The sequence below is a fragment of the Pan paniscus genome, chromosome 4 (assembly GCF_029289425.2).
Source record: "Pan paniscus chromosome 4, NHGRI_mPanPan1-v2.0_pri, whole genome shotgun sequence".
NCBI classification, from domain to species: Eukaryota; Metazoa; Chordata; class Mammalia; order Primates; family Hominidae; genus Pan; species Pan paniscus.
This window is the reverse complement of record NC_073253.2, coordinates 175,260,517-175,279,781: the sequence shown is the minus strand read 5'-3', so window position 1 is coordinate 175,279,781 and position 19,265 is coordinate 175,260,517. Positions and strand designations below refer to the sequence as shown.

At 45.7% G+C, this 19,265-nt stretch overlaps 1 protein-coding gene across 9 annotated transcripts in view; it reads left to right on the top strand.

Annotated features, from left to right (window-relative positions):
• The window catches only part of MAPK9 (mitogen-activated protein kinase 9), a 56,181-nt gene that overhangs the window by 35,029 nt on the left and 1,887 nt on the right, over nucleotides 1–19,265 (top strand). For 4 of the 9 annotated variants that reach the window (XM_057302396.2, XM_034961226.3, XM_034961222.4 and 1 more), the window contains 6 exons: nucleotides 7,933–8,098; nucleotides 9,551–9,622; nucleotides 14,304–14,486; nucleotides 15,909–16,033; nucleotides 17,078–17,141; nucleotides 18,658–18,729. In XM_057302396.2, the coding sequence (XP_057158379.1) occupies nucleotides 7,933–8,098; nucleotides 9,551–9,622; nucleotides 14,304–14,486; nucleotides 15,909–16,033; nucleotides 17,078–17,141; nucleotides 18,658–18,729 (682 nt within the window). Of the gene's footprint in view, nucleotides 1–7,932; nucleotides 8,099–9,138; nucleotides 9,211–9,332; nucleotides 9,400–9,550; nucleotides 9,623–14,303; nucleotides 14,487–15,908; nucleotides 16,034–17,077; nucleotides 17,142–18,657; nucleotides 18,730–19,265 lie in introns of those variants that run through there. The other 5 variants (XM_057302395.2, XM_057302394.2, XM_034961219.4 and 2 more) reach the window with 2 other exon arrangements.

The following is a 19,265-nucleotide window of genomic DNA, read 5'->3' as shown; positions in this document are numbered from 1 at the left end:
CTCTTGTCCTCCCAGGGCTAGCTGACAGCCTCCCATCTGCCATCTAGTGTACTGTTTTTTAAAATGGAACCTTTGCTGCCATCAGATGGTCAGTTAAAATAATATATTGGTGACTTTGCTTTAAAAATAGTAACACTAGGCTTCTGAATTAAAGATCTCCTGATGTACCATTCTATTTCTGTTCCTGAAGTTTCCACAGACCTTCATATCATTTAAGGTACTCTTGATATCTCTTAAATACATTTTATTTATGCTTTAGAATAATTTCCCAGATTATTAGTCTTACTACATTAGGCCTTATTCATTTTATAAGGGGAAATGGTTTGTCTGACTTGTTCCCCCTTGGGCCCCAAGGTAAGTGGGAAACAATGGCCTCCTGTCACTGGGGGCTTTGTGAGAGCTGCAGCGTCGGCAGGTCTTTTTTATGGAATAGCTGGTGCCTGCAGCCTGAGTCAGATGGGGCCCAAAGGAGTGTTTGGTTTGCCCAGCACGAGGTATAGAAACCTAAGAAGCCTTCAGAAAATGGCCCCGTTGCCATCCCTGCCTCCTGCTCACCATCCCCACCCACCTGGCATCTTGCTGTGTCCTCCCTGTCACCTTGTTCCCTGCTGCTTCCCACATCCATGGCCTTGCCAGGCTCTCCCCACATCTGTGTCCATGTGGGAGAGTGATGCACGCTCACTGTGGGGAAGTTCCAAACATTGCACAGGTGTATAAAGCAAAGGGGGAAACTCCCTCTTGCCCCCTGCCCCCCCCGCCCCACCCCTGCCCACATCCCAGGAAGGGAGGAGCCCTAAGTTAACTGTTCTGTGTGGACTGCACCATCCTTTGTTCCATCTACAGTACCATGCACAGAGATAGACACACTTTTAATTTTGCCTATTAAAATGGTTTAATACAAAACATAAATTTTAAGTATTCGAAAGATAAAGTTTTGCCCATGATATCCCACCGAAGTATATACTTTATATAATTCAAAAAATGAAATGCAAGTAACCCAGCCCTCTGTTAGCACCTGGAGATGGCCAGTGAGAGCACGCTGGTGCATGTCCTGCCTCACTCTGCATGGCACCTCTCTGTTGACTGATGTTAATACCAGCATATCTGTCCTTATGTCCTTTTGAACTTATATCCTTCAAAGACAGGATCACCTTGTATATAACTGTGTAGCAACTTGCTAAACAGGTAGCTTGGTTTGTTTTTTTTAAATCAAGGATCAAATATTTCTATAAATATTTATGAAAAACAGATACCTCCACCTCTCCCTTTATTTCTCTCTCCCTAGAAGCAAACTCCTTCAGTTCATTTAGCTGATTATTTTGGTGTCTATTTCCATATTGAAATAATATGCTTAGCTCTTTCTTCATTGATCCTTTTTCAGTTTGGGGCATAAGATGCTGATTTAGCTTCTTACCAACCCAGCCCTCACCCTCGGCCTTCCTCGCCCTCCTCCCAGGCTGGTGGATGTGATGGTGTTTAGCTCGTTGCATCATCGTGAGCGTGTAAATGCTTTGCACAGCAGGCCTTCCCCTTTCACCTTTTGTTCCCTGGAGTTAACAAACACTTATCCTCTATTTGTGTGAGGTTTTTGTTTGTTTTGGGGGGTAGTTTCTGTGTTCTTGGTGGTAATTCAACCCTAACTCTTCCATCAGGCATCTGAATTTTCTCTCAGCACATGCAGATGTCTTGGGTATTTCATCAGTTTCATCTTCTCAGGAACCTCTCCCAAGCCTCAGCCCTGTTCCCCTCTGCACTGGCTGCCGCTGCACCTGCTCGAAGGAGCTGTCCTGGATCTCCCTTGGTGATTTTGTGGGGGTTTCCTTCATCTGCCTCCCATGTTGGATTCCTTGCTTGCTGTCCTTGTCTCTCAGATTACCCCCTTGTTTTGGTGGGACGCATCCTCCAAAAGCTTCCTAAATTGCCACAGGGGAGAGAAATTTTTTGAGGCCTCAAATGTCTGAAACTCTTTATTCTGCCCTCTCACATGATGAGTAGTGTGGTTGTGTGTAGATGTGTGTAGAATTCTTAGTTACAGATCAGTTGCGCTCAGAATGGCGGAGGCAGTGCCTGTGGTAGCAAGGCATCTAGCATGGCTCCGGAGTTTCTTAGTGCCATCTGATGTTTTTTTAGATGGAGTCTCGCTCTGTCGCCCAGGCTGGAGTGCAGTGGCATGGTCTCGGCTCACTGCAAACTCTGCCTCTCGGGTTCACGCCATTCTCCTGCCTCAGCCTCCCTAGTGGCTGGGACTGCAGGCGTCCGCCACCACGCCCAGCTAATTTTTTGTATTTTTAGTAGAGACAGGGTTTCACCTTGTTACCCAGGATGGTCTCAATCTCCTGACCTCGTGATCCGCCCGCCTCGGCCTCCCAAAGTGCTGGATTACAGGCATGAGCCACTGTGCCTGGCTGATGACTAACCTTTTTTAAGTGCTGTGGTTTTGGGTTTTGGTTTGGTTTTATCTCTGGAAACTTTTAAACTCAGTTATTTATTCCTTGTATTCTGAGATGTTTTGATGTATGCCTTGATGTGGACATTTTTTCTTTAGTTTTGCTGGGCACTTGGCCTTCAGTCTGGAAGCACATATTATAGAGGTCTGAGAAATTTATATCATTTCTTTCAGAATGTCCTCTTAACTCCATTCTTTATTCTTTTTCTCTGAAGCACAAGTTAATTGACACTCATTTGCTCTTAAAAGTTCCTTTTTACAGCATTCTGTTCTTGTTGCATATATATACTATCATCTCTGAGGATAAGCTTTTGTTGAAGGGTTTTATCACTCCCTGCATTGTCTTTCTCTACTGAGAGTTCCTTTTTTAGTGTGTTAGGTCCCTCCCTGTCACACGCAAGGCTTTCCCCAAATGTCTGGTTGGATCATGTTTAAGATTGAAACATTAGGCCAAGCACGGTGGCTCATGCCAGTAATCCCAGCACTTTGGGAGACTGAGGCGGGCAGATCGCCTGAGGTCAAGAGTTCGACACCAGCCTGGTCAACATGGTGAAACTCTGTCTCTACTAAAAATACAAAAATTAGCTGGGCGTGGTGGCAGGTGCCTATAATCCCAGCTAGTCAGGAGGCTGAGGCAGGAGAATTTCTTGAACCCGGGAAGCGGAGGTTGCAGTGAGCTGAGATAGTGCCATTGCACTCCAGCCTGAGCAACAAGATCGAGACTTCGTCTCAAAAAAAAAAAAAAAAAAAAAAAGATTGAAGCATTAAAGGCTGACTGGAAGTGCTGAGTGAATGGGTAAATTGTTAAAGAATGGGTGTCTCTTGGACCACAGGCAGCCACAGGTGTCACCTTCTGTAGGTTTTTTCTCTGGGCACCATTTAATTTCTCTGGAAAAGGCCCCTTCAGTCCCTTGGTGGAGGGATGTAAGCCTGGCTGCTGGGGTACAGGGCTGTGCTTCTCATGTGACAGAGCGCAAACTCACCAGGCAGCCCTGTTGCAGGCAGGCCTCGCCGTGCCTTCCCTGTTGGTACCCACAGGACTGTGCATGCGGCGCCTGTGGCCCTGCACCTGGAAGCTGGGCATCAGTTTCTCTGCGTGAAGGGCCAGCAGGAGTGAGGAAGGAGTGGAGCCTCACTTCTGGGATGGAGATGGGGATCTGGGACATCTACTACGTGCTTGGACTTTCAATAAAATGAAAACTTCTCCAAGTGCTACCCTTGCCTCGTTCTGCCTCCATAGCACCTGCAGTTCACTTGCTGAGCCTTTCCTGGGTGTCGTGGCCATTTATGGAGGTTGGCATTTCCTTCGCTCAGCTAGGGCATTTGGGCGGCCCTGCAGCTTCCTGTCCCTGTAGCGTGGGGCTTTTCGTGGGCGGCTTCCGCATGCCACGGTGGGTTAGACAGGCAAGGGACTGGCCGGGAGGAGGCCTGTGCGAGAAGGAAGGGGGAGCAGCCAGAGGAGGCAGCGAATGCTAGCTGAACGCAGTGCAGTCCTGGCCTCTCAGAGGCCTGGTCCAGACTGCGGTGCAGCTCTGAGGGCCTCCAGTGTCACACAGGAACGGGCCTGCCTCAGCATCCCTGCCCGGTCGGCCCCTGGCTGACGGCTCTGTGGGAGGTGTGCCCTGGCAGGGACAGAGGGTGGGTGCAGACACCGCACTGGGCCATCTGTCACTCTCACTCCTGTGGCGGGAGACCAAGGAGTGCATTTCCGTGGCCCCCACAGTCCACCCTGGCCCCCTCAGCTCTACTTCTTCACATAAGTTGGGAATGGCTTTCCTGTGGCGCCCATGGTTCTCTCTTCCTCAGGGGAAATCTGGAAGACAGAGGTTAGTGGGACACCCTGTAATCCCTGTCACTGTGGTCTCTCTGCTGGCTCTTTCCCTACCCTTTCCTGTTATTCATACCCTCAGCTCTCACATCGGCAGGCCTCTGTGGCTTGCCTGGCCTGTGTCCCAGGCCTTCATTCCTGAGCCGTCTGTGTCTGGTGGCTCTCAGTGGGCCACAGGGTCCCAGGCCACCCAGTGGCCATCTCCCCAGTCCTCAGTGTGTAGCCGGAGCGGAGGCGCTTGGCAGGTGGAGTAACGCCTACACGAGTTCCTTGGCCTGTGAGTAAGAGTCGTCACAGTGGGAAGGCCAAATGGAAACCTGAAACTGCCCCCAAGATAGTAAATCAAAAACAAGATCACACCCTGCAGGGCCCGGGGTGGGTGGAGGAGACTAGGGCCACCATGGAAGCCTCAGGGGAGCAGAGACAGTGGTATCTTGCATCCCAGTCTAACTCATTAGTCCAGCCCTTGAAGAAGCTGCATGGATTCTGGAGAATGACCCCAGACAGCCACAGGCTTACGGCACTGGCAGTCCTGGCCGCAGCTGCTGTGCAGGTCAAGGTGCAGTTGTTGCTGGAGCAGATTAATAAGGCCTCAGGTCTGGCATGTTGATGGGGCAAATGCATCCTCCACACTGATTAGAAGAGAGGCCCAGACAGCGCCCACACTGCTGCAGGCTGGACAGCAATGTTCTCTCACAGCCTTGCTCTAAGCCTTTGCTAACGTTCCCACCCTCCCATAACATGGCTGCAAGAGACCTGGCCCAGACTTCGCTTATGCCCTGACCCCTGACCCCTGACCTCACGAACCCTGCAAGTGGAGGAGCCCTGAGAGTGTTTGGGGTCTTCGGGTTTCAGTGTCTACTTAGAGCTGTGTCCATTCATCCTCAAGAGTGCCTGGCTGTTCTTACCCTGTGGGTGGCCACAGGTACCTGTGGGGAAGGACCAGGCAAGGCCAGACAGTGGACACCTGTCATGATGTGCTCCTTCCTGGGATACCTCTCAAGCAGTGGGCCTGGATCCCAGAGTTGAGCGGGCAGTGGGGGAGGTCAGCACCTGCCCCACTCGTGCTGCGGGTGCTGTGGGTACCCTCACTGCTGCCCACAGGGTAGCGTTGGGTTCCAGGCATTTTGGGAGCCAAGCCCCGATCCAGGCGTCACTTGGATCTGTACTTGGCATTTGTCTTCTTTGTTCTGAGTGATTTTCAAGACTTGAAGGGGCAGAACTGTCTTTCCTCTGCTGTCTTGAAATTGAAGTGAGGCGTTGGGAAGCTGCCTCAGGTTGTATTTCGGGGGTGACTAGAGAGGGTCCCAGGGTGCGGGGAGAGCACCTCCTTAGCCACCTCCCCATTGGCCACACAGAGCACCCACACAAGCTTGGGATTTTATCACCACAGTCTTCCAGCAGACGGCAGTAAAGTGTGCTTTTCCTGTTAAATTAGTATGTGATGACAGTTTTTTGACAGATGGCAGTGTCTTCAGATGAGCGTGTTTCTGGCGCACTGGGGTTCACAGAGCTGGCAGGCAGCCCGTGGAGATGGTTCCACTGCTGCGTCTGTCCTTGGTAGAACCAGGCTGTCCTTGTCTTCCTTGCTCCTGTGGCCGTGCTGTTAGTTCTGGGTGGGCTAGGCTTCAGGGCCTGCTGGCTGGGGAAGTGTGTGCATTTCACACCTCAGAAATCAGCCTCCTGGAGAGAAAGTGCCCACTGCACACCCTCTGTGGCCTGAGGAAGCGCCTGTTTCTGCTTCTCCCGCCAGCACCGAGTCTGCTTGCTTTCCATCGCTGCCAAGTGATAGACTAAAAATGGGCATTCATTTTGGGTTTTTAAAGAAGATTTTTGTGAGATTGAGCATTATTTTATCTGTTAGTAATTTATGTTCTAAAATGCCTGTTCTTGTCGTATTCTTTGATTTTAAAAAAGGAAACAAGAAGCGAATTCGTTCATTTGGTCTTAGCTCCCTGACTGGGTCCTCACAGCGGAGCGTCCCTGGTTGAATGTGGGCTGCTTCTCCCCGGCTTTCATTCATGCAGGGAGGCAGCCCGGCTTCTTCCTCTCAGGCCTTTCTGGGAACCGGGGGTGTCTGCACAGTACTCTAAGGTGGAATGGAGGGGCTGGGGGGGGCCTCTTTTTGGGGCCAGGTAGAGATTGTGACTGCATTTTTAAACATTATATGTATATCATTTAAATCTTACAGAATCTAGGAAGCCTAGAAACAGGTCATTTAGCAGCATGGCAGTGTAATTGTACCTGTTGTCAATGTCGAAATGGCTTCCTGCTTGCCCTGATGACAGCCCCACAGCCTTCACTGAGGCACGCCTGCAACCCCCCTTGTGGCCCATCAGTTGGGATGTCTTACAGGCAGGTGCTAGGCAGTGTTATTGAACCTGCAACTTCCCGGGTAAAGTATCCTCATGCCTTACGCCATGTCAGTGGCTTGGCAGTTTGACATTGCAGGTGCACTACTCTTGTGAAAAGAATGGGTGTGGGTTGTTTACAAGTCACAGTTTCTCGAGTGAGTTTGCAGGCCGAAGTCCCCAGGCAAAAGTCAAATTCCTAAGGCCTGAGGAAGGGGCTAGGGTGGAGGATCAGCAGGAAGAAAATCCCTTAGTTATGAGGGAAAAGGTTGCAGAAGTTGTGTTAAGGCTTTGCAAGTCGGGTGGAATATGATGCATGTCTTCATTCTGCAGACACTTCCCAAGTGTCTGCTCGCGCCAGGCGTGCTTCTGAGTGCTGAGAGCTCACACAGTAAGCACTGGGGAGGGAAGAGAGGTGGCAACCAGAACATGAGCAGGTGAGTTTTTGTGCCACGTACAGATGGAGACAGCAGCACCAGTGCTGGCGTGTCTTTGTGGTGAAGGTGAGAAGATTGGAGGTGGATGATCATGGAATTGCTCTTCCAAGGAGAGAAAGAGCCATGGGAAGATTCCAGAATCAGATGATTCTAGACCTGTGCTGTCCAGTATGGCAGCCACTAACCACAGGAGGCTGTGGAGCACTCAGGATGTGGCCGTGCTGCAGTTGTAAAATACATACTGGACTTCAAAGGCTCAGTACTAAAAAGAGAATGTAAAATATCTCAGTATTTTTCTTATGTTGATTACATTTTGAAATGACAATATTATGGATATATTGGGTTAAAACATATACTGTATGACTAAAATTAATTTCACCTATTTCTGTTCATGCTGTTGAACATGGCTAGTAGAAAATGTAAATTATACACATCGTTCACATTATATGACATTGTCTGTGGAACAGCACTGCCCTGGACTGACAGAGAGCATGAGGACCTTAGCAAGAGAGAGTCAGACTATTGGGGAACTCAAGTCCAGGCGTGGAGAGCGGGAGGAGGGCATGTGTGCTGGACGTGTAGATGCATGGATGGAGGGTAGATAGGACAGCCTGAGGGCCTGCGAGACCACAGAAAGGGCAAATGAGGGCCATGAAGGTTTCCACTGGGGGTGAGGGGCACCATCTGACGGCTTTAGGCTGATTTGTTTTAGTTTCAATTTGAGAGTAAGATTTTCCAAAGTTGTTCCCAAATCTCTGAGTTCAGTTCACTCCCTACACTCTCACACTGGCTTCACGACCCTCACGGATGTGAAGTAGTTTATTTAGCATGCTTCATTCATTTTACTAATTTAAGCCATTTCTTTCCTAGGATTTGAAGCCTAGCAACATTGTTGTGAAATCAGACTGCACCCTGAAGATCCTTGACTTTGGCCTGGCCCGGACAGCGTGCACTAACTTCATGATGACCCCTTATGTGGTGACACGGTACTACCGGGCGCCCGAAGTCATCCTGGGTATGGGCTACAAAGAGAACGGTGAGTATAGCCGGGGCTGGAAGAGGCTGGGATGTTTAGAAATTGCTCTAGCGGTGGTCTCGAGTTTTTTCTCTTTCCTTTGAACCATATGATATATACTGTGGGGACTGTTACACCCAGAATATAGCATGATCCAGAGATAAGAAATAATTAATTGTGTTTTTCCATGGTTAAAATCATTCTCTTTTAAAAATTCACTTTTAAAATTGTTATTTTTGAACTTTTTAATCAGAGTTAAGCTGTCTATAGCCAAGTGTGCAAATCCTGAGTGTGCAGCTCAGCTGAGGTGAGCACACCCACAGCAGCAGCAGCTCTGGCCTCCCCATGGCCCCTCCTCGCAGCCCACGAGGCTGGCCAATCTCCTGATCTCCAGTACCATGGATCAGCTTTATTTGTTGGTCTGCATATTGTTTTTTTGAATTTGATGTAAATAGAATAACACATGTTTTCATGTAAAATTGGTGTCTTTTTACATCAAAACTTAGCTTATTCTAGCAATATCAGAGCTCTTTGAAACTTGTCTTTTAGCAAATTTGTTGAAAATAACGAAATCACGCTTACTTATTTTTAAAAAGACTGAAAGTTTGCCCGGGTCATCTGAAATGAGTTTTGCTACAGGTTCATCTTGCTGCGTTGTAGCTTGTGTTCCCACCCTGAGGGGCACAGCTTCATGTGCTTCCTGTGGAGGGGAGAGAAAACTTGATCCCCTGTTCACTTCTCCCCTCGGCCCGCCAGCAGGGCGCTTAGAGGCCTCTGCTGTCTGTCTGAGGCCCCACAGATGAGGGTGGGCACCGTGGAAGTCTGGGCCCCTCTAGCAGGGCCTCACCTGCAGTCCTGCAAGCCAGCCAGCCTGTGCCGCCAGTGAGTGCTGCTGCCTTTCTGACGGGGCAGTCTAGAAAATGATCGCTCAGGAGGTGTGGTATCAACAACGCACAGAGGCTCCTGCCGGCAAGCTAGTGTACCGGGTTTGTCCTGGGAGGGGGTTTGAAGAAAAAAGATGGGGGACTCTAGCTGGTTTTTAATCCCCTGGTGTTTGGTAGTGGACATCTGGTCTGTCGGGTGCATCATGGCAGAAATGGTCCTCCATAAAGTCCTGTTCCCGGGAAGAGACTGTATCCTTCACAGGGGACCCGGTACTTGGCCATGGAGGCTGGGGTGGGCATGTGGCCCTGAAAAGCTTTGTGTTCACAGGCACTTCTTGTTTCTGGTTTTTTGTTTGTTTGTTTGTTTTAAGCTATAAAGTATTGGACTCTTTGGCACTAAAACCCCAGATTGCTACAAACCGAAGGCTAAAATAGAGGTCAGCAATCATTCATATTGTGTAAAATGTCACCCTTAGCTAGCAATTTATTTTTCCATATTTGTGTGTTTAGTGCACTGTTAGAATTCCTTTTCCTCACTTTTGTTTTGTTCATGGCACTTCATAATTTTATCATTTCATTTTATTTTCAGTTGATATCTGGTCAGTGGGTTGCATCATGGGAGAGCTGGTGAAAGGTTGTGTGATATTCCAAGGCACTGACCGTATCCTTCCCCGCGACCTTGGCCCCGCCATGCTTTCTTAATGCCTCAGGCAGCATGACCACCTGCTTACACGAGCGCTCACGAGGACAAAGTCGTAAAATCCACTCCAGACTGTGTTCTAAGGGGGGCTTTACTGTATTTGTTAATTAGTGTCACAAGCCAAGTGGTTCAATTTCATTCTTTATTTTTAACTTGACTACCTGTGATGATTTTGAGACTTAGAGTTAGGTTAAACCAATTATATTAGCTCTTAATTTTGCCAAAAATAGCTGGACACATAGAAGAAATTATTTACTCTTTGATAAGTATATTCTGATATTTAAATGAAAATACTGTATTATTTAGTTTATTCCATTAATTTAACTAGGAAAGATGCTATCTAAATTTAATAGGCTAGTGTGCTTGTGTGCTTTAATTAAGTACTATTTTGTTAGTTACTGGTATGCATTGAAATATTTTCCCCCAAAGTAAGAACTGAAGCACATTACAAAAGACCTAAGTGAAAGAGATTAAAATGAAAATTTTGTGAGGAACAATATGTTAAACTTTCTTGTTTGTTACTGTGCTGACATTTTGTAGATTTTTTTTAAAAAATCTGTCTAGTGGGTTATATTGTGACATACTGGGGAAGTCAAAATAAATGTAAAATGAAAGAGATAAACTCATACTGTAGTCAGCAAGTCATGTTAGAGATACAGCAGAAAGGAGAATAACTACTCTAATTGTTACAATAGCCTTCTTTCCTCATTTGCCATTCTTCCATCCTCAGTATTTTTTACCCTAACATGGTTCTTCACATCTTCCCTTTTTCATTTGTGTTTTAACCACTTAGTTTTTCATTAGTCTTTGACTTTGTTTTCGTTATGAAAGTTTAAATTGGTCTCCATCCTTGGGCAGATTGATGGTTGCTTTTAAGGAAATCAAGCTCCATAGTCAGTGTTTTGTATGTATCTTAGGAAAATAATTTCAGATTTTAATAATTTTATCAAAGTGGTCTCCTTATAAATTCTTCACAGTGCAAACTTGAAGTGAAAATATTTTTATTCCTCTCATTTTATTGACCTTTCTTTACATTTTCTATATCATAGATTATATAATATGTCAAGTTAGATATTTTATTTGTTCTACTAAATTTTCTAGCAGTTTCCATAGCCTCATCTCAGATTCACTTGTTGCAACCTATAAATAAGGACGTCTTTATTTTGCAAGTAAACTTAATTAAAAAGGGAAAAGTTGAAAAATTAAAAGACTAATAATTTAGAAATATCTACTTAATGTTCAGTTTGTCTCAATTCTTACTCATTTTGTGCCATTCCTTGTTTTATTACAAAAAGTTTTCTTCAAAAAGTACAAAAATGAAAAATGTGAGTACTTTTTGGTGCATTTTAGTAAGTAAAATTAAAATTCCTGCTATACATATGAACATTAATGTCAGTAATTAATGGTGTTATATATAAGGTTACCTAATGTTATTCCCAAAAGCCACACAGAGTTTAACATCATTTTCTAAAGAAAATTTTGCCAACTCTTTCAAATATTAGATTGAAATTTGGGAGATAGAAAAAAGTTGCAGAAATCAGACTGAGGGTCTCAGAGATTTGCTTTAATTTGCGACCCGGGGTAGAAAAGGAACTCCTGTCCCTGCGGTGGTCTATGAGAAAGAGAAAGCTTTAGCCAGGCCACCTCGGGCCCCAGCTCAGACTCCTCCCCTTGGCAGCCATGCATCCTTGAGAAATTTAGGGCCTCTCTGCGCCTTGGTTTCCCCTTCTGTAAAATAGACCTGTGGTCTGCCTGCAGCTTCACGAGAGTTAGACGACAGGGTCCACTGGGCTTGTCGGAATTATTGTTCCCCTTCCCCCGTCCCTCTCATCTGTCCCCCGTCCCTCCTACCTGTAGGATGCTGGGGTGGAGGCCTCTCGGGGAATCTGTGGGTCTCCTCTCACAACTGGTTTAATTTCTAGTCCTTTATCATTAACCCAGCAGATATTTCTCTCACCTGCCCATTTCTGGGTGCCTAGTCTGACTGAGATGCAAAGAGGCTCCTCCCAGCTGCTGAATTGAGGGTGGATCGTCAAGGGCAGGGCAGAGCAGGAGAACAGAGCAGAGGCTGCCATCATCCAGAGGAGAGGTGGAGGCCCCCAGCAGGCGGGTAGGGGTGTGGCCGGGGAGATGGGCTTGTACTCTGCTTTGAAGCTGGACCCTTCAAGGAGCCTTGCTAGGGTTTGGAGATGTCTGTTAGACAGTGGAATTCAGGGGCAAGGTCTGGGATAGAGAGATCAAAGTGGGTGTCATCCATCTGTCGGTAGCCTTGAAGCCTAGGACTGGTAGCGAGCACTTGCAGGGGAGGAAGAGACCAGGACCCGGGACTTAGCCCCCTTGAGGTGGAGGGACAAAGGGAATAGGGAAGGAAATGGAGAAGGCACTCAGGTGACCCCTCCTCCTAGAGCGTGGTGACTGAGGGAGGCTCATTCACATGAGGAGATGAGGACGGGGGATTGGCCCCTGGGCCTTGTGATGGCTGCTGGCAGCCATGATGGGCACAGCATTTATGGAGTGGAGGGAAGAAAGCCTGATGGGAGTATGTTTGAGAGAAAATGAGAGGCTGGGAATTAGAGACACAAGTGTAGACAGCTCTTTTTTCTTTCTTTTTTTTTTTTCCTTTGAGGCAGAGTCTCACTCCATTGCCCAGGCTGGAGGGCAGCGATGCGATCTCGGCTCACTGCAACCTCTACCTCCTGGGTTCAAGTGATTCTTCTGCCTCAGCCTCCCGAGTAGCTGGGATTACAGGTGCCCGCCACCACGCCTGGCTAATTTTTGTATTTTTAGTAGGGCCAGGGTTTCACTGTCTTGGCCAGGCTGGTCTTGAACGCCTGACCTTGTGATCCACCTGCCTCGGCCTCCCAAAGTGCCGGGATTACAGGTGTGAGCCACTGAGCCCGACCGACAGCTCTTTATGGAAGTTTTTGCTGCAAATAGGAATAAGAAATAAAGCGATAGGTAGTGAGGGCCAAAGGAAAGCAGCTACTGTGTTAACATGGGAGAAAACACCATCATTTACCAACGTGGTGGAATGTATTGGTAGAGTGCAAAATGTCGATGATGTTGGAGAAGGAAGAGTTGAGGGAGCTCGTCCTTGAGTCAGCACGGGGGTTAGGGTCTAGAGCTGAGCAGGCTTAGTGTAGCCGGGAGTCCAGATGGTTGCTGTGTGGCAAATGGCACACAGATGCTGGGTGGGTGCATCCTGGGAAGTCTGTGGGAGTGAGCAGGCAGAAGAGGTATCAAAAGTATAAGTGGGCTGGGCGCAGTGGCTCACACCTATAATCCCAGCACTTTGGGAGGCCGAGGCAGGCAGATCACTTGAGGCCAGGAATTCAAGACCAGCCTGGCCAACATGGCGAAACCCCATCTCTACTAAAAATAACAAAAATTAGCCGACAGTTACGGCAGGTGCCTGTAGTCCCAGCTACTTGGGAGGCTGAGGCACGAGAATTACTTGAGCCCGGGAGGTGGAGGTTGCAGTCAGCCGAGATCATGCCACTGCACTCCAGCCTGGGCGACAGAGCGAGACTCTGTCTTTATTTATATATGTATATATGGCAGAAGGAAAAGGTGTGAGACAGTTTTCACATTTTGGCTAAATAGGTAAATGTGGGCATAATTCTGATTTGACAATATGTATGAACCAGGAGTAGGAAGGAGAATTTGCTAGTGAATTGAATGCCAGAAACCCATTTCCTGAGCGGATCTTTTGGAAGTATAACATTTTGGAAGAACTGAGTTCATGTACTGGTTCCCTAGGTTATTTCATGGTGATGTAAGTTCATTTTTCTAAGACATGCCTCAGTGAGCACTTTTTTAAGCTGCTGTTGATGCTATTTTTTTCTCACTTGCATTCTCTTGTATAGCGAGTACAGTTTCAGTGTCACTTTCCCACATGTAATCCTAATTATCCCAAGCCTAACAAGCACCCTGTGGAATAGGCAAAGCTGGTAATGTCTGCATTGAACAAATAAGGAAACAGACCCCAAGGAAGCCTGACTTTCCTGACACACTGAGTGTTTAATGCAGAGTTGAGTCTGAAACCCAGGTCACGCACTTTGAAAGGAAATAAGATGCATTACCTAGGGATCGCAGTGATGGTTGGGAAGAGTCAGTTCCAAGTAAAATAGAGCATCATTTGAAAGCTGTCGTTGGGCTCAGTCTAAGCCCAGTTGCTTGGTTCCCAGCTGTAAACTGAGGAGGTCAGATAGGTCTCTCCACAGGTCCCTTGAGATCCTCTGTTCTTTAGAGAGCTGTGAATGAATCTAAGGTAGCATTAGTATGAAAACTGATTTCAATTTGCTTATGTAATGTTTATCTAATTTCGTGTTTAATCATTTTTGCCATAGGTATTCTTAGTTATAAGATAAACTTTATTTTGAACTAGAGTGGGAAGGTGTGTAGACTTCATTGTGTTGATTTAATAAACTGTGATCATAGTTTATGAAGATGCAGAGTGTAAGAGTTTTAAAAAATAGTGTAACTTGGAAACCCAAACCTTATCTGAATATTATTTCAAAATTCCGCTGCTGATCCAGTGGGGTGGCCTAGTCGATAGGTTTAAATATTATTCAAGTGATGCTGCCGCGTGTACTGTGAATACAAGGTACTTCAGTTGTATTTTCCTCAAGAGACTCCTTAGATATTGATCAGTGGAATAAAGTTATTGAGCAGCTGGGAACACCATCAGCAGAGTTCATGAAGAAACTTCAGCCAACTGTGAGGAATTATGTCGAAAACAGACCAAAGTATCCTGGAATCAAATTCGAAGAACTCTTTCCAGATTGGATATTCCCATCAGAATCTGAGCGAGACAAAATAAAAAGTAAGATATCCTTTTTTTCTTATACTTGTGTTTTGTAATTCAGGTGGTGCTTTCACTCTTTCATGTTTGTATTCTAAAAACCTGTGTTTTGGGAGAGAAAGTCATTTTAGGCCTGAAGTCTGAGGTACGAAGGCACTGAGGAGAGAAAGCTTAAAGGTCTAGAAGCTTTATCCTCTATAAGATGGCTTAATTGAAGCCTTTGGCCAAAATAAAAATAATCAAATCAGTCTGAAAGAATCTTATGTTACAGTTACAGCAACTGGAATTCAAAAAGTTTTCAGGTAAGAAGAACACTTAATGCAGATTCTAGAGTCAGAAGCGATGTGACAGTCGTTCGATGAAAAAGGTCCTTGCTCCCCACCTTCTCCTGCACCCTTTACTACAGTGTGATTGTTTAAGGAAAAAGAAAAGATTTGATTCTGTCCGCATGAAGGTAAACTGTGCCTTAATCAGAAAAGCCCCAGTCTTTGCTTATTCAGGTTGTGAACTTTAATTGCCAAAACCTAGGTGAGCTTTATATTTAACTAAGTTATTGAACTTGTTTTTCTTTTTCCTAAATACCAGTCTGTAGATTAAAAAAAAAAAAAGTGTAAGTTGCCAGCACTGTATACAGCTAGGCCAGCCAGAAGCATCTGTGAGTGTTTTATCCTGTGGGAATGTGAGATTGTTGTGTGGTTTAAAAAGTCTGTTCTAATTTCATTTCGATGTGACTTAGAGAAAAATACTCCCCCGTGCCTCATGCCCACACTCTGGGCAGTGCCACCCGCAGCTTGGCAATTGCCACCTTCCTTGCTGTGGTTTCCCAGCCTTGGGCCCTGCCCAGACATTGGTCTGAGGCTGCCTGGTGCTCTTCCCCACCACCCTGGGGGCCCAGGTTTCTCTTCCCCTTGCAGATCCAGAGGCGTAAAACTACATTTGGAAACCTGGTTTGTCATGAAAGTGGACATTTGACTTTTTCTTAAAAATGTTTGGGTTATGGCCGGGTGCGGCGGCTCACGCCTGTAATCCCAGCACTTTGGGAGGCTGAGGCAGGCGGATCACGAGGTCAAGAGATCGAGACCATCCTGCCTAACACAGTGAAACCCTGTCTCTACTAAAAAAATACAAAAAATTATCCGGGCATGGTGGCAGACGCCTGTAGTCCCAGCTGCTTGGGAGGCTGAGGTAGGAGAATGGCGTGAACCCGGGAGGCGGAGCTTGCAGTGAGCCAAGATTGCGCCACTGCATTGGGCGACAGAGCGAGACTCCGTCTCCAAAAAAAAAAAAAAAAAATTTGGGGGTTATATTCATCTTGAACCTATCAAACATTTCTCAAAATTAATATATCTTTGTTCTATCTGTGTTGTCATATTTAGTTCTTTATTGTATGATTCTGTTTGTTTCATATTAACAGCATTGCTTTAATATTTGTTGTCACCCTAGCAAGTCAAGCCAGAGATCTGTTATCAAAAATGTTAGTGATTGATCCTGACAAGCGGATCTCTGTAGATGAAGCTCTGCGTCACCCATACATCACTGTTTGGTATGACCCTGCCGAAGCAGAAGCCGTGAGTATCTGTTTTGAAAAGATTTATATAGAGAGGCCAGGCTTATATTTCCTTGGATCTTGTCTGTCCGTCCAGAGTGGCTACATATGGGTAGCAAGTTCTCCATTTGGGGCTCCCAGTTACAGAAAGGCCAAGTGTTGTCTGAGACCTGGGTCGCTTGCTCTTTTGCTGCTGGAGCCCCAGCTCAGAGTACCTCGGGAATGAACTTCCGCTTTGGTGCTACCAGTCTCCATTTTGCAAATGCTGCTGTGAGCTCATAGTTTATTAAGCATCTGTTCTGTGCCATTGGCTTTGGTTACATCCTCTTGTTTAGGCCACTCAACCAGAGAGGCTGAGCAACTTGCTGAAAAATCACACGTCTGTTTATCCTTCCCTAAAGGCATTGTACCTCCTGGTTCCCCCGCTGGAGGAGCTCCACTCGATGAGTTTGGTGCTCACGTGCGTGTTTCTGTGTCAGCACTGGTGTGAGTGAGCTTTAGCTGTGAGGGAAATCACTGCGTAGTGGCAGGCTTCCTTCATGCCATGAGTGAAATACATGTTTATGTCATGGCCTGTGGTTTTGCCATCAGTTTAAACATTGTTTTATATAAAAAGAATCCAATTTATAAGCAGACTTTTATAACAGTCCATTTATGAGTTGGACATTGGATTTGGGAGTTCTCCCATGAAGAAAATGTAAAATTTGTTCTAAGAAACAACAGTACCTTCCATAGCTGCCAGCACAGTGCCTTGTCCATAATGGGTCTCTGGGAAACAGCCTGTGATGATGAGTTTCTAATGACATCTGGGCAGATGTCTGCGTTTTGAGGTCAGGTGATTATTAAGAGGAACATAATAACTCTTCTTTGGTTAACTTTTTCATAATTATTTTGATTCTAAAGTTTATATAATATCACATGACAAATCTTTATTAAACCACGTGTTGAATTAAACTAAATCCATATCATAAATAGACTAGAAGTCTTCCAAGCAATTTTACCTTTTTTAGTGCCTCATTTTTTTTTGAGGCATTACTGTTGACTTTACATATGATTTAATTTTTAGCCACCACCTCAAATTTATGATGCCCAGTTGGAAGAAAGAGAACATGCAATTGAAGAATGGAAAGGTAAAGATGGAGCTTATTTTGATCCTTCCTTATGACATTTCTTCCGATCCTGTAGAGCAGAGGCTTTTCATTTTGTGACATTTCCCTTCAGGAAGGGGCAAGAAACCCTGCAACCCACGTAGCCTCTTTCTCCCCAGTTTCCAGTAGAAAATGAACTTGAAGAGAACAGAGTTAGAGAGGAACATTTATGAACTTCTTATCATTTGCTTCAAGAGGGAAAAATAATATTTTTTTCATGGCTTTTCACATATTGATTTATAAACTGAGCTTAGCAATTGTATCATACTTATATTGATTGATATGTTTTTAAGCCATGTAGTTGTACATATGTTTTAAAATCTAGTTTGGGGGAAATTGCAGTTTGAAAATATGCAAATAGGTATTATTACCACTATAAGATTAACCAAACAACCCACAGCAAACTATACCTGTAATGAAGAGGTTGAACTAACAATTTTTCATTAAGAAGCAGGATCAGTAGTAACTGAGAACCACAGTCAGAGTCAGTCAACACTGATGAGGGTCATGCCCCAGGGCCATCCTGGGGTGTGGGAGTGCCGGTTACCTGTGTGTGCCCGTGCTCAGCAGTGCATGCACACAGCGTGCTCACTGGCCTCAGTCAATGCTCACTGGCCTCAGCGAATGCTTGCAACGTGCTAATGTTGGTTTATGAATACTGACATTTTAGGAATCCCTAATCACTTACTTCGTAGGTAATTAGTTTTTCTTACAGATGAAAATTGAGGAAAACCGAAGTTGAAATTAAGAAAAGACTTAGGCCTGTGGATTCATTTCTGGCCAGTGTGGGGGGCTCCTAGCCCACATGTGGATGCTGGTTACCTTTGGAGAACCCCAAGTAACCACATAGAGAAACATATTCAAATGGGTGTGAGAATATCCAATCCCTCACAGTGTTCTGTGGGAGCCACTCCACTTCATAAAGCCCCCTTATGGATCCAGAACCACCCTACATGTTTTGCTGCCTTACTAGTTGCATTGAAAAAGATGTAATGTAGTCCAGGCGCAGTGGCTCACACCTGTAATCCCAGGACTTTGGGAGGCCAAGTGGGGCAGATGGCTTGAGGCCAGGAATTCAAGACAAGCCTAGCCAACATAGCGAAACCCTGTCTCTACAAAAACTACAAAAGTTAGCCAGGCATGGTGGTGAACACCTGTAATCCCAGCAACTTGGATGGCTGAGGCATGAGAATCACTTGAATCCAGGAGGTGGAGGTTGCAGTGAGCCAAGACCATGCCACTGTACTCCAGCCTGGATGACAGCATGAGACTGTCTCAAAAAAAAAAAAAAAAAAAGAAGAAGAAAAGAAAAGATATAATGTATCAAAACATGAATATTTTGGTCCAGGTAGACTATATTACTGAATTGACTCTATCTTACAATTAAAAATAACAAATCGCAATGCCTTTGTTCCAGTTGATTTGGAAGCAGAGTTTAGAGATACAGTGAAACTGTTTAGAAACTGATTAAGCATTTTAACTTGTATTTTTATTAAAGAGCTAATTTACAAAGAAGTCATGGATTGGGAAGAAAGAAGCAAGAATGGTGTTGTAAAAGATCAGCCTTCAGGTTAGTGATTGCTTTAATTGATTGTATGATATTTTTCTTTCCCTATTCAACTTTTTTTTTTTTGAGACAGAGTTTCGCTCTGTTGCCCAGGCTGGAGAGCAGCGGCGCGATCTCTGCTCACTGCAACCTCCGCCTCCTGGGTTCAAGCAATTCTCCTGCCTCAGCCTCCCGAGTAGCTGGGACTACAGGCATGCGCCACCATGCCCTGCTAATTTTTGTATTTTTAGTAGAGACGGGGTTTCACCATATTGGCCAAGCTGGTCTCGATCTCCTGACCTTGTGATCCGCCCGCCTCAGCCTCCCAAAGTGGTGGGGTTACAGGTGTGAGCCACTGCACCTGGCGTCTTTCCCGATTCAACTTTTATAAATGGCAGCAACATGTGAAATGCCAGCCTGGCTAGCATCAGATTTAAAAACCACTGTGTGAATAGCCACCCTTTTTGGCTTGTCATAGTGGTGGTGGTGGTGGATGACATTTTACTGATGTGCCAGGCACTGAACTTTGTTATAAGCATTTCTCTTTCATCTTTGCAATA